The sequence below is a fragment of the Acipenser ruthenus genome, chromosome 3, assembly GCF_902713425.1.
Source record: "Acipenser ruthenus chromosome 3, fAciRut3.2 maternal haplotype, whole genome shotgun sequence".
In the NCBI taxonomy this organism is placed as follows: domain Eukaryota; kingdom Metazoa; phylum Chordata; class Actinopteri; order Acipenseriformes; family Acipenseridae; genus Acipenser; species Acipenser ruthenus.
In genome coordinates this window covers 86823595-86838276 of record NC_081191.1, presented here as the reverse complement: position 1 = coordinate 86838276, position 14682 = coordinate 86823595, and the positions used below count along the sequence as shown (strand labels likewise).

The 14682-nt window shown below is 38.9% G+C and overlaps 1 protein-coding gene and 1 long non-coding RNA gene across 2 annotated transcripts in view; one reads left to right on the top strand and one right to left on the bottom strand.

The window, feature by feature from the left end:
* Nucleotides 1–11326, bottom strand: part of LOC117435521 (zinc finger CCCH domain-containing protein 3-like) — a 128230-nt gene extending 116904 nt beyond the window's left edge. Inside the window, exons 1-3 of the mRNA XM_034058778.3 lie at nt 11129–11326; nt 5761–7567; nt 3953–4128 (exon numbers count right to left, since the gene is read on the bottom strand). Of these exons, the coding sequence (XP_033914669.3) occupies nt 3953–4128; nt 5761–7567; nt 11129–11201 (2056 nt within the window). The 5' untranslated portion in view covers nt 11202–11326. The remainder of the gene's footprint in view (nt 1–3952; nt 4129–5760; nt 7568–11128) is intronic.
* A 1055-nt stretch (nt 11327–12381) lies between these two features.
* LOC117972349 (uncharacterized) lies at nt 12382–13711 on the top strand. The gene is made up of 2 exons (XR_004663433.2): nt 12382–13342; nt 13429–13711. It is a non-coding gene; the product is annotated as an uncharacterized LOC117972349 (long non-coding RNA).
* The last annotated feature ends 971 nt before the right edge of the window (nt 13712–14682 follow it).

The following is a 14682-nucleotide window of genomic DNA, read 5'->3' as shown; positions in this document are numbered from 1 at the left end:
CCGATAGGAACTCAAAACGAATGGAGAGTAGTGGGGAGTTGTAAAACAGGGATAGCTTCCAGCACACCGTATTCTACAGTTATTTAAAACAATCCAATTTGCAAAGGATAATTATAGATTAGCTTCTTTTTTATCTGCCATTTGAAATGAATGCTGGGGTCTGATACTGCCTCTTTGCAGGCTTCATACACCTGCAAATTGCTTGATAGCGCCCCTTGTTCCCATCAAGGGTGAATTGGGCAATCAATTATTCAGATGAATCCCCTTCTAAACTGCGAGGGACCGCCCCCACCTGAGAAACAGAAAACATTCTCTACTGAAAGGGTCATCTAAACTGCTGTGTATCCATGCACACTTAACAAAAAAGACTTCAGAATATTGATATGCAGTTCATTATCAAAAGGTAGAATGGAAAGCTTTCCAATTGTTGCATTGTTTCTGTTTTTCAGCACATCATTGAAAAAAAAAACTTTAAACTCAGTTTAACTTCATAGCCACAAACCTTGCTGCTTAAGCACATTCCAAGAAGCCTTCAGATCAGTATCCCACAAGGGCTTTTTGCATTATCAATGTGAGGCTAAAGGGGAGAGTGAGACTGTGTGCATTTGTGTGTTACATGTTGCATGTTAGTGTATAGATATTGGTGCACGTGATATAAATGGGTCTGTGTAGCACGAGTGATTTAAAATATATAGTTGTATTTAGGCACGGGGATTGCACTAACACTTCATGTGTATTTAATAGTATGTGAGCACGGGGTTGCACAAATTAGTTCATGTGCTGGGATTCAAGTGAATAATTAATTAGTAATTGGATCCCAGCACAACAGTATATATAGATGCACATTTCACTCACTCGGGGTTGTGTGTTCGGTGAGTGGAGAACAGGTGTGGAGAAGAAGAAAATAAGAAGTAAATGAAATTAAATTAAAGCAAACAATTGCTATTTCATGCTGGAATGACCAGCACGATACTTGTGCGTTTGTTCGGACTCACCGTGTTTGTTTGTCTGTTCGTTTAGTGTTAATCCATTTTGTTTGTCTATTTATTTTGGCTTCAAGTGCCGTGTGCTGTTTTTTGTTTAAATATTTTATTTGTTTCATTAAAACACTGAGCGCAGCCATTGCATCTCAGTTTCACCTGCCAGTACTGCGTGTCTGTGTGTTCCTTTCTGGCCTGACGTCACCCCTTGAGCTAGCCTGTTCAGAGACTAATTTGATTATTAGACTCATCTTCTACACCTGTGTGAGCTTCAGCTGCTGACAATTGTCTATAGTGGCTCATAACTGCTTGTGCGCAATTGTCATCAGCAGTCAGATCTACACAGGAAGCAATGAGCTGTCTATCAGCTCACTTACTCACTCTCCACAAGGTGGCAGGGACCAACACCCCTTGCCTAACTGCAGGAGAGTCGACTTTTACGTGCCATTGTCCTTTTGCAGTTATTTCACCGTCCATATACACACAGACCACAGTATAGAATTTTATCAGACTACTTCACAAGGGGCACTATACCACTGGTATCACTCACTGTCAAGAAAACATCCTGGTTCGGTTCACACAAGAGATGCCTCAAACTAAATGATGTTGGTTCTACATACAGATCAATTGTATTTCAATACAACCTCCCCCCCCTCCCCCCCCCCCCCCCCCCAGACTTCATTCTCGATTATTAAGTTTAATTATACCCATTATTGAGTTTGCTTTCTGAATACTAAAAAGGGAGTTTGACCTCTGATACTGGTTTTCACACACTTCAACCATAAAATGCACAACCAAAGTTGTGAACTTAGCCCTTAGGCGCCCTTGTATAAAAACTAAGATCTGGGTCCCAATCTGAAAAATTTGCATTGAAAACTAGTCAACTTCAGCTGTGAGCCAAAAAAACACTTCAGACACACTGTTTGACTAGGTTTCAAAAAAAACACCAGTCAGTGGGTCTGCTCCAGTTACACAGTAAAAGCTGCAGACAAAATGCTAAAATTCTTTAAGAAAAATGGTAATCATTAATATAAAAACATACTGAACAAGCACAAAATAGTTTTGGTTAGGCCAAATGCTAGCTGACTTTTGCCTACGACGATCAGATTATGTCCTAATACACTCTTTCAATGCGTGTGCATTTTTCAAAAAATGTGTTACTACCGTCTAATGCGTACTTAACTTCAGAAAAAGATGCACCTTATTGCTAAATTGCAGATCAGGGTATTTAACACCTACAGTAACTGTGGAATGTGTTGAAGTTTCATTTCCTACAAATCTCTTTATTCAAGTAGCAGTATGGTTAACCGTTAATCAAGTGAGAACCTCTCACAGCCTGGGGTGTAAAAAGTAAAGCTTTGAAACCAGACTTACTTAATCATGCAGAAAAATACAAATTCTGCACATGGGATAGGATTGTCAAAAAACAAAGAGTGAAAAATGATGGGCTATTGATTTGTTTTTGTAGATATTCTGTTTTTTGTTATTTATTTATTTATTTTTTTTGTTTGTTAATTAAACCGGGCTAACATGCTAACATGATGAAAAACATATTCAAATACATACCAAGGGTGTGGAATAAATAAAAAGACAACAAAATAAAACTAAAATCTGAGGAGCCAAAGCCAAACAAACACCCAGAACTGGTAAAAATGTGATTATATATATATATATATATATATATATATATATATATATATATATATATATATATATATATATATATATATATATATATATATATATTATATATATATATATATTGCTGCTTTTGAATGTGCTGCTTAAAATATATATATATTTAGAGCAGGAAGGACATTTACAAAGGGCTAGTAATAAACACAGATTCAGATATAACGCTGTAGTCGGGAGCTGTAAGGAGTGTGCTACTGTGTTCCACCATAGAACGAGAATACAAGTGCTAGAGGAATGGCATTATGGTGCAAACAGTAGCCATAACCACACTGCCTTATAACCGGTCCATGGTAATAGAGGCGAGCACTGAATTTATTTTGTCAGCGTCTTTCATTTTTTAAAGCACGAAACAGAATGTCAAAGCCATCTTCCAAGCTCTACATCTATAACATTCAAGTTTATTAATAGGCACTTTTCCATGTAAGCGATTGCACTGGCAAGGACAATACACTGGCCTTGCATCCCTCTCCAGGACTGGGTAGTTGAGGCTGCCCTTATAAAAGTTTACCACACTAAATCTGCACGGTAATCTTGCAGTTTTCCCCTACGTTTCCCATTGTTGTACTTTAGATTTTATATTTTTCATAGTTTACCATGTTTTGCCATATTTTCTTATGTGCTTTACCATACCTTGTTATTCTTTACCATGATCACCAATGCTTTACATTTTACAATTCTTTATAAAGCTTAGCTATGCTTTCACTTTAGGAAACTCAGAGTCACATTGCCATGCTTCAAATCAAAAGCCCTTAAAATGTATATTTTGGTTACAATAAATGCTGGGGATACTAACAAAAACAATGTAAATGTATGGCAAAATGAATGCTCCTGCAGCACTGGCGACCTGTACTATATCCCCAGCAAGGGAGAAGTGTGGCCAACCTGTCTATCAATCCACAGTGACAATTGGGAGGTACAACTAGGGATATTAGATTCAGCTTAATTTCCTGAACATCAAAACTTGGGAATTAGAATGGTGTTACTTTTTTATGATTCACCACAACATTAACGTGGACTACATGTGTACACAACAAGTATGTGTACTGTATATGGAAAATAAAACTCACACAGTTCACATCCTACTGTATAAACAGGTGACCTCTATAGGAGACTTGCATAGGTCTGACAACGGAGCTTTTAAACTTTCACATTTAACACCCCTAGAGCTCTTGACCTGTAATTGCCTGCTTTTGTAACAGCATGAGAAATTAGTTTTATGAAGGTTAGACAGACGAGTTACACATGCTGCAGGACGTGTCATTTTCCCTGGTACCTACCTTGCCTGGCTGAGCCGTGGGTGCCCGCGCTGGGAAGCCGGCGCAGTTTGTGCCTGCCGATGGGTATCAGCCCCCTGGCCTGCAGTCTCTTCCCTGGGACCTGGCCTCGCCTCCGCAGAGAGAACCGCGTCTTCACAGTCAGGGAGCCAGGGCTGCTCCTCCTGTCCCCCACCGAGCTGCAGCAACAAACAGCCAGGTCAGACTCGGAGCCCCCTTACCAGACCTGGGGTCAACTATAATAACAATGACAATTACAGCACAATTGTTTGCTTAAATTGCAATTCCAGTGCTATTTTGCTCAGTTGCAATTAGTTACAATTATGCTGCAATTATAATTACAATTACACGACAAAGCAACAAACAGTTCCACACATTAACATGTTTACTCTCTTTATTCTACCAAACTGTAATCACTGGTGCAAATACAGAAACATACTATAGAACATTTTTTTCAAACAAATGTGGTCAATAAAAGTGGTTGAAAATACAAGATGAATGTTCGCTCCATGCAAAACACAAAATGAAACTGTGAATGATTAAGCTTGGAAAGATGTGTAATTAAACGTAGTGGCATCCATTTCTTAGAGCTCACATTTTCCTATATGAAAAGACAGATACATTGTGTTAAACCTGTATTAGATACGCTTTCCTTACCACCAGCTTCAAATAAACTACCGTTTCATACACATTTTATATTTCATATAAAAGTACAGAAAATATAAGGTTTGGCCCCAATATTAATATTTAAACAGTGGCAGTATTTAGATGTGCCATTATGGACATCACCTAAAAACAGCCCTTTTTTAAGAGCTGATCTTTTGATATCACTCAGTAAATCCAGGTATGGAAATGAGACTCCTATTTCAGAGCAGTTCAACCCATTCAAGGTTTTAATACAAGCCACATTATAGAAGTAACAAAGTGTGTCTTATTAAACTCATCGTAAAACCAGTACGCAATGGGAGTCTTCTTCGTTGACTGCAAGTGCTGAAGATGCTGCCACACAGGGAGAGCAGAGCTGTTGTAACTTTGATTATACTACCATCTAGTGGCACTGGTGTGTAATTGAACTTCACAGTAACACAATAGGTCCCAGCTCCATTCAAATAAATATATTCAACCCTATTCATGAGAAATTAAAAAGGCAGAATAAATAGGGTGTACAAAGTTAAACAATTCTCTCACCCACATATGTCAAGCATTTGGTTTCCAATTGCTATTATGTTTCCATTTTTCATCACATCCTTTAAACTCTTTGAGCTCAGCTAACTTCATAGCAATTTGTTCTCTACTAAAGGGTTTTTTACATTGCCAATGTGATACTAAAAGTTAAAACAGTGAGATACACCTGTGCAAGCTGAAAAAAATAAATAAAACCCTTCAGACTCATTGAATCTTGTTAGCAGCAGAAATTAACCTAACTAGCCCATCACAAAACTGTCACGCAGAAGGTGAGACTTATTAGAAAATCAGTCTCACACTCTTCCTTTTAATCTCACACTGATGCAACAACGCCCTTGTCAAGCACCTTGTACAGTAATGGTCTATAGCTATCAATCATGCGGAGCACCATTAAAAAAAATAATAATAATAAGTTTCAAGGATGTTATAAAAAACTAAACAAAGAATTGGAAACCATGTGTCTGACAGAATGTAATTTTGTGCACACTATTTATTCTGCGTTTAACTTCCCTCTACGCTATTTCCGAGCACTTAGTCTCACCAACTTTTATTAATTCTATAAATTCTACTAAATTATATTAAGCATTAAAAAATAAAAAATTAAAAGTGTTTCCAACGACACCTACCCTGGGCTATTATTCTTTCTGATAATTTTCATTCTGCTCTTCAGTTTGTACCCTGAGAGCGAGGGGCTACTATCCCCAGATGCCCCTGTGGCGTTGTGTTCTGCACTTCTGGGCTTCCCCGACCCTGGCGACCCACGCGTTCCATTCTCCTGCTCCGATTTCCACTTGAACACCGGCGTGGCTTGTGCTGCTGCCTGGCCTGCAGTAGCGGCTTTCCAGCGATACTTACTGCCAGTGCCTGAGGGTTTGGGGGAAGAAGATGCCTTCTTGCTGGGTTTAGCTCCAGGGGGTGTAACAGACTTCTTGAGCCCTAGGCTCTTAGTTCCCTTCTGGGTCCCCTCAAGGGCTTTGGGGGACAGAGTCTTCCTGGTAGGCTTAGCGGAGTGAGCAGTGGTGGAGACCCAGGTGTACCTGGTCTTGGCTGCCTTGAGGGGACGAGCAGACTGGCCGGGGCCCTTGTGAGACTTGTGGCCGGCTGCAGCCCTTCTTTTAAAGATGCTACCAGCCAGCCCTGATGTGGGGTGATGATGGGGAGAGACTGGCGTAGCAGTGGACTCAGCACTGGTTGAGGACGTGCCTGCTCTGGCCTTGCTGGGTTCTGCAAGCCCCTGTTCCGGTTTCTTCACCCAGGTGTACTTTGAGTTTTTCACGGGAGAGGCGCTCAAGGGGACTCCTGAAGGGAGTGTGGTTAGTGACTGGGGCTTGTAATCGGCTTGCAAAACACCCTCAGCGTTTGCCTTTGCAGAGCAGCTAGAAAGGGCACTTGGCTTTGTCTGAGAAGAGCACAAACCAGTGGTGACTCCTCCTGGTTTGTGGATTGATGCAGTTCTATCTATGAAATAGGTTTTGCTCTCAACCTGAGCCTCGCAGGGTACTGCAGTGGCGGGATTGCTGATTCCCACTGCTTCGGGATTTAGCACTACTTTATCCAAAACGGAAGGCTTCTTAATGCTGTGGGGGTGGCCTCCCTGGGGTAATAACTTGTCTGTGCTCTGACCTTGAGCTTCAACACTCCTGCTATCCGCTGACTTGGATAAAAGCAAACGTCTATCCGGGGTGAAGGACTCAGCAGCACTTGGAACAGGACCCGAGAATGAGGCTCCACCTGCTGCCTGGGGTGACAACACAGTTCTTACCACGACAGGTGACTTCCCCTTGATCTGCCCCTGGCCTGTAACAACACTGCAGTCACCTATCGTCTTAGACAGCAATGCAGCTCTCTCTAGAGAGGACAATTTGCTTGTGTCCAGAACAAGACCAGTTGAAGAACCAGCGCCATCTGCTGGGCTCGAAGATAACAGAGTTCTTTGCAGGCCAGCCGACTTGTTATTGCCCTGCTCCCCAGCAATCTGAGAGGAGTTGCTTCTTGAGATTGGTGTGGCAAGTCCTGTTCTGACCCCGGCTGAGACAGGTTTAGCTCCCGTTTCCCTGAGGCCTGTATGCTGGATGGGAGCTGCAAAGGGGGATGGCTGCACAAGATTTGGAGTTACGGCCTGGGCGTTGGACCCTTTGGTGGACAAGACCCTGGGGTGAGCTGCAGTAATGGCAGCTGTTGGACAAACTGACATGCCAGCAATGCTGAGGTTGTTACCTGGCGGTCCAGCTTTTTGGTTGTTGAGAGAATACTTCTTCCTCCAGTGGACAGCAGGTCGTGGTGCATACGGCCTCACCTGTGGGGTGTACGTTGCCAGGAACGTAGCACTCTGGTTTCTGGCCGCAGCCTGTCCAGGATTTCGCCACGAACCAGCCATGCAGCCAGAAGCTGAAGGTGCATCGCCATGAACACTCTTGTGGTTGTTTATTAGATCTGCACAACAGAAAATAGGCAGTGAATAAGAAGAATAACACTTTTTTAAAAGCAACCAGTTATAACGGAGCACCCATTACAATTTTACATTTCAGAGAACAATTTAAGACTCCCGCTGCGTAGTATTTTGAGCCATTCTATTTAAACTCAACTGGGTCTAATTCCGCACACAAGAAACTGCTATTAAAATATAGAAATATCAAAAGTAACGTCATAAGTTCAGTAAGAAACACTTGCATTAAATTTAGTTTGTCTTTTAGTATTTCTTAAGGTGAACAGATGTCCCATTTTGGATGGGACAGTCCCACTTTTAGAACACTGGACCCAGTGTCCCCAGAACCTTTCTTGGAACGCTCATTTCGTACCGTTCCACCCCCTCCCCCCTCCCCCATAGCATCATCGTGCTGGTAACAGAATACTGTATTTTCATGCAGGCTGCTGAATTACGAACACATCTGGTGCTAAAACGAACTGGCGGCTATCCACATCTGAATCATTACTCTCACTGCTTGAAGTGGTTAAACTACTGTAGTCAAACAATAACGTCTCATACATTGTGTTGGAATTATTCTCTTCATCCACGATATTTGTATATCTACATGCAAACGACTTTACTTCGTGTGTTGCTATGGTCGACAATTGCAGAAATCAACGCTGTCATATCACATCACTGTGCCATGTTTACAACGCAGTGCACTGAAGCTTGTCGTGGTTTGAACACTTTGTGCATCAAAATAACCCATCACAATAGGAGGGCTGTAAAATATGACAAAAAGTATTTGGAAACATTCTATTGAAATAAGTCGATATTCATTTTCAGCTCACCACAGGTATCCTCTAAGAAACGTATGTTAGTGAATAATACAACAATTTATGAACTAGTTATTTTCACATTTGTGAAATTCATGTTGTAAAAATATTTTAAAAGTTTCAGAACATTTTATATTTATATAATTAGACATTTTATGTTATGTTTTTAGCAATAATGAAATACAATAGTATCAGGTCTCCAGGTGCCCATTTAATTTCTTTAAAAACATTATTTAGCCTACATGATAGTTCAGTATTGTGTATGATACAAATAGTTTAAAACAATTACAAAGATAGAATCACATCCTCGTTTCATTTTACCTTTCTTCTTTTAAAAAATAAATAAATAAAAAAATCAGAATATGCTGCCTTAGGCAGGATAAATCTGTTTTTAATTTGGTGACCCCTTATTTTTATTTCTGTGTTAAATGTATTATAGAACAAGTATATTTTATCCTGCAAAGTTTAAGAAAAAAGAGACAATGGAGTACTCATATTTAATATTAATGCTATCTGTTGCATACGTGTGATCGCTATAGAAGGTATTTTACTTTATCACATCTATTAGTTTAATAGAAGAAAAACAACACATTGATAAAACATGTTTTTCCTTCAGCAAATGTCAGGGCTCGAATTACTGGGGATGGGGTCAATCCCTTTAGGTTTCTCCAAATGGAAATTTGGAAATAAAACTTTTATTATTATTATTATTATTTATTTCTTAGCAGACGCCCTTATCCAGGGCGACTTACAATTGTTACAACATATCACATTATACATTATACATTTTAACATGTTTTGAGCAGACAGGTATCATTTAAAACAGAAAGGCACCTGTTAAACTTGTTAATTGTATGATGACATTTCCTGCCTTGTTTGTGCAGTTTCAGTACCAATCAGTGATACATTTTCAGTATCAATCAATGATAATGAAAAAGCGTCTCCTGACAATCTGAAAACTCCCCTGCACATTTTACACAGGCTAATGCTTATGCCTATATTAAGAAAGATTAAATAGTATTAATTTACGTAAGTAAAGAAGTGACAACATTTCATTTAATCAGAAAAGGAATACGATGTAATCTTATTACATATTGATCCATGTCTCAGCTTTACCATACTTAATAACTACTTCAGAAGGAAATTCCTGTTTCTGCAATCAGGGCAGCTTCTACACAAAACTCAGAAAAGCTGATTAGAGGGCTTCATTTATTGCACACAGTCAAAAGATAACACATTTCATCACCTTTAATAGTAACAGTAGAAAGTGGCTGAAAGAAATTCCTAGTACCTATTGATCATGGCACACTAATGATCCAAGCAGAAACTGAAATAGAAAAAATACAGAACAAATACCATGTCATATTAAATGGTAAGAAATTAAATATTTGGGGGAAAAATGTGATTCTATGAAGTAACCATTTAATAAATAGAAATATTGAGATATGTAGTGTTTTCAGATGCCGACAAGTTATCTTTGGAAGGTAGCAAAGGGCCTGGTTTGCAGATTGGACACTGAATTGGGAGTCTTTGCATTCACTTTCAACCTGATATCAAACATTGCCAAAGTGAAAATAGAGTTTCCCAATAGCCTGGAAGTTGTAAGTAATTCACAATATTTCCTTTCGCGGTTTAAAGACTTAAACATCTGGTCGCCTTTGTATTTCTAGACCTAGCACTATTCCGTGTTTAATAGTCCTGGATGCATCTTAAAATATACCCTGCATTTACATATAGTAGATGCATCATCAGGTCAAATGGACCACAGGTGGTTGCTAGACTACTGTATCATAGTGTTAGGTTTCATAAGATATGGATCAATCTATTGCTCAGCACACACATCTCCTAAAGTTCGAGGATAATAGGTTTGTAACAATATACTAATGTCACAATACGAAAAACATCACAATATGATACACATCACAATACACGTGATGGTCCCGATGGGCTACTTGTATGATGCATAATATGATCAAATGATCACTTCTCATTTTAGATGACGTTTGAGCCAGCAGTATTTAGCAAAGTATCCGGTCAACCAAAATGATACAAGATTTTTTTTTTTTTTTTTTTCTTATTTAAATACACGATATCCAGAACTATACCGCTCTAAGGCCTTTTACCCTCGTAAACTTTTTTTCGGGGTGTATCTGTTTCTCATGAACCACAACACGTGTGAGCAGAACAACAAATAATTTCAAACGACTTCTTAACACGTCTCGCGTGTAAACTGGGTTACCTACCGAGTAGGCCAAACCAATCCAGGACATTTTTAGGATAACACAGACACTGAGAAGCCAGTTTGTCAAAAAAAAGTTAGCACTCCGCCAGAATAGAAATGTGTTCGGTAATGAGTTCCCAGCTCGTTTTCCAGATATTACTACTAAACTGTTTGAAAATGTAAAATATAGTAATTTAAATGCTATATAAATGTTATTTTAGGTTTCACATGCATATTCAATATTACAAGTTACAATTACATACTGTGTCAATTAATTAGCAAGGAAAGGTTAATTCGACCATTCGTCTTTAGAGATGTTTTATAACGGGTCTAAAATAAAGCCAATTAATTAGTTAAGTGTTTGGTTAATTGGAATAACAGAGTTTATCTTCAGCGCTGTCATTATAGGTTACTTACATCACACAAAAACACGAACTTGGTTCTCTGCATTCCTAACATGCAAAAACGTTTTCTGCTACCTCGACTCTAAAATAACAAACCTCTGTTTTAAACGTGATGAAACCACTTACTTTGTAACAGTTTTATCTGTTTTTTCAGAGCTTCATTTTCTTCCATCGCCAACTTCACAACAGTAAACGTCATCAAGACCAGACTTTAGCGCTCAACCACAGCACGCTTCGTTTCTACACGTAACCAATCAAAAGAGGGGACCGGGTGAGACGATTAATAAAATCGCAATACCCTCTGGGAGCTATAGTTTATCGCCCGGTGTTGTGCCAAATAGTGTCATCATTTGTAGTCAGAACACATGCGCAGTCATGTAAATTAATCTGCGCATGCCTAGAATATTTTGTTCCTCCATCTTTGCCAAAAAACAACAACTTTTATTTTGAATCAGTACATGGAAATTGAAGAACTGGTTTTAGAAAACATTTATATATTTTTTTAACTGAGGGTAAATACCCTAATAATTGTTGCAAAAACCGACAAAGAAATTTAAGAAGATATGCCGATGAGTTCTCTTTGGAAGGTAGCAAAGTACAGTATTTTAAACTTAGTCACAGAATCCAGATTAGTCTTCAGTTTTTCTTTACCCAGCAGATCAGTCGTTTTTGTTTTAACAGTTTGACACCTAAAGAAAAGTTATGCTGATCATGTTTCATAAATAGAGAATTGGTAATACTTATAATAGTCATAATCCGTATGACCTGCTCATAAACGTACCAAGAGTGTTTCACTGTCTGCTGGGCTATCGGTTGTCGCAGCTAACAATAGTAAAGTTAATAATTCAGTTATAATATAAATAAACTAAAAGCAGTTCTTTAAAATTACCCCAGTGTACGAAAATAAAAAATCCTAAAAAAAAAACACGAGTTTCAAAAAACCCAACGTTTGATCGGAAGCGATAGTGAATAGACATTGTCGATTGGGAAACCCTTTATTATGAAGAGGAAGGAACTGTCCACACAAAACCATCGAATGCAGTTCTGCAAATTTGCACTATTAATTAAGATCATTGAAATAACACGAACATTAAGTTATTAGACTAATTGAATGCAAGTGTTGTCACTGTGTATAAAGCAGCCCAGTTTTGTCAACTTTGTTTTACAGCAGAGTCCCGGAAGGTAGATGAAGAAAATAGTCCAAAACATTTTGATAATTGATTTTATATTTATATTGTTCACATTTGTATGTACCTATATTATCCTTTTCTTTATTTTGATTCTTTTGCTACACAGCAGTCGTCCTTTTTAAAAAAAATATATATATATATATATATATATATATATATATATATATATCCCAAAAACAAAGACTGCAACACAATTAAAATCTCAAATCATAACGATGGTTATACAATCTTGCACATTGTTACTTTAATCGTTTCTTTTGGATACTGTAGTTTTAGGTGTACAGCATACCCAGACTGGTTTGTCTGATAACAGTCTCTGTAAGTTTTATGGCAGTCCCCCAGCCGGGCCTCAGTCTCGTTGCTTGTGGTCGTTGACTCGCTTGCAGCTTGCTTCATCATCTTGGGTCTGTTTTCAGGGAGAGTCCCGTCTTGATTCAGTTTTCAGGGAGAGTCCTGTCTTTTGTCCGTTTTTAAGCAGAGTCCCGGAGTTGCAGTTTCGCTTAGCAGAGTGACAGCACCTTGTTTAGCATTCGATGTGGAGCACCAAATGTTTTGTTTTGCTTGGATACTTTGCTTGGATAGTCTTTTCACTCTGCTGAGTAGATACATTCACTTGTGTACCTTACCTTTTTAACTCACAGATCTTTGAGATTTGTCTTTTTGTCTGGTTCCTTTCGTCCAGCAGCTTGCTGTTGCAGTTGGGACTTGTTGACATCTATTTTGTATGTCTTCCTTGCACCAAACTGCTTGTGTTTGCAGTCTTTTCACATACCCAGTCCAGATGCCCCCCTCTTAGCCCTGGTCATCTTCAGCTCAGTATTCCTGCCAGGAACCAAGGGGCCCTTTTCTTAAGACACAGCAGTTTGCTCTTTTCCTAAGACACAGCAGTTTCATTAATTAGTCCAGTTATATCATTAATACACAGTTACAGAAATACAGTGGTAAATCTCCCTCCTGACCTGTGAGGGCGCTAAGTAGCGAGAACAGCGGAACTCCAGTGCATTAACTCATCAACCCGGAAGGGAAACGATGTGACAGTCGCAGATTGGAGGGGCGGCTGCACTCGTTTACCAATGGGTCATGTGTGACAGCATAAAAGGAGACGGAGAGACGCAATTTGTTCCTTCACTGGTTTGAATTATAGAACCCGGTAGGACCTGTGAGACATACCTGTGATAAAATATTGTGAGTGTTTTTGTTTGTTTGTTACTAATTATTATTGTTTGGTATTAGTAGACGGCTAACACATTCCGGAGCTGTCGCCAAGGGCCAGCACAAAACCAGGAACAACACTGCACTATTGTCACGGATAACCTTGTATCACCCAACATGAGCACTACTGCACGCACCCAGGACTGGTGACCGTGTTAGTATATTGTGGGACGGATACGCATGTTTATTGTTTGGGACTGCAACCCCGTTGTTATTTACTCCGTGCGCTACACATGGTTGTGTGTTGCCGGGGATTATTATTTGTCACCAGACCTGGAATTATAAAAATAAAACAACCACTTTCCAACTGGATTACAAGTCTCTGTTAATTACGCACCGCATCACTCCTGCACCTGTACACTGCAAACCACTTTGCCACATACACATTCATACATTTTGTTATGTTCTCACATACAATAATACAATGCATTTCTAATCCATAATATACAAATAATGTTTACAGATATATATATATATATACATGATGTGGAGTTTTCTACAAGATCAGGTGAATGTAGTATTTAGTCACATTCATGTTGTAGCATTCTATTTACTTCCTTGGTGTAGTAAGAACCCAGATACATGTTTAAGCATTTTATTGGAGAACTGTGTGATTGTACGAGTCGAGCACTACCATTACCATATTGGTCTCAAACGTGTGGTTTAGAAGAAATCATATGATATTGCAAACATGTATCTCAATTTAAAAACATGAAACCTGATACTACACATTGTAAAAGACAGTTATTTTTGCTTGACTTGTGTTCCAGGAAATATGTTATACTTGTACTTTCTAGGTCATTTCACATTAGCAGTGTCTTTGGAGTCAAGCATGTTACTGCCTGAATAGCACGCCAGTCATTTGGGGAAGCAGCTGGTTGGTTATTGACAGGAAAGAAGGATCCAAAGTGGTGAGGACAAACTCACTCTCCAGGGGAAATGACCAGTAAAATGCAAAGACTGTAAACAGAGATTTATTTAACGTAGTATACTGTAGGTCCATATATCATGTTTTAAAATGAAAGAACATGTTTGCTGAAATATAGATTTCTTTCAATACTACACATTTGAGACCTATATAGTTAGTGGCTGTCTATGGCATGGAAAATTAATGCAACTGTTTTGTTAGCTAAAGCCTCTTTGAGACTAAACTACTGCAGTTTAAAATACTGTTTTTTTAAAGATCACAGTCTTCTTGCTACCTACTGTACCCATCTCCCAACCTACAGTACCTAAGTGAAAGAGATACAATTAAAAGACTAAATTGAGACCAAGTAA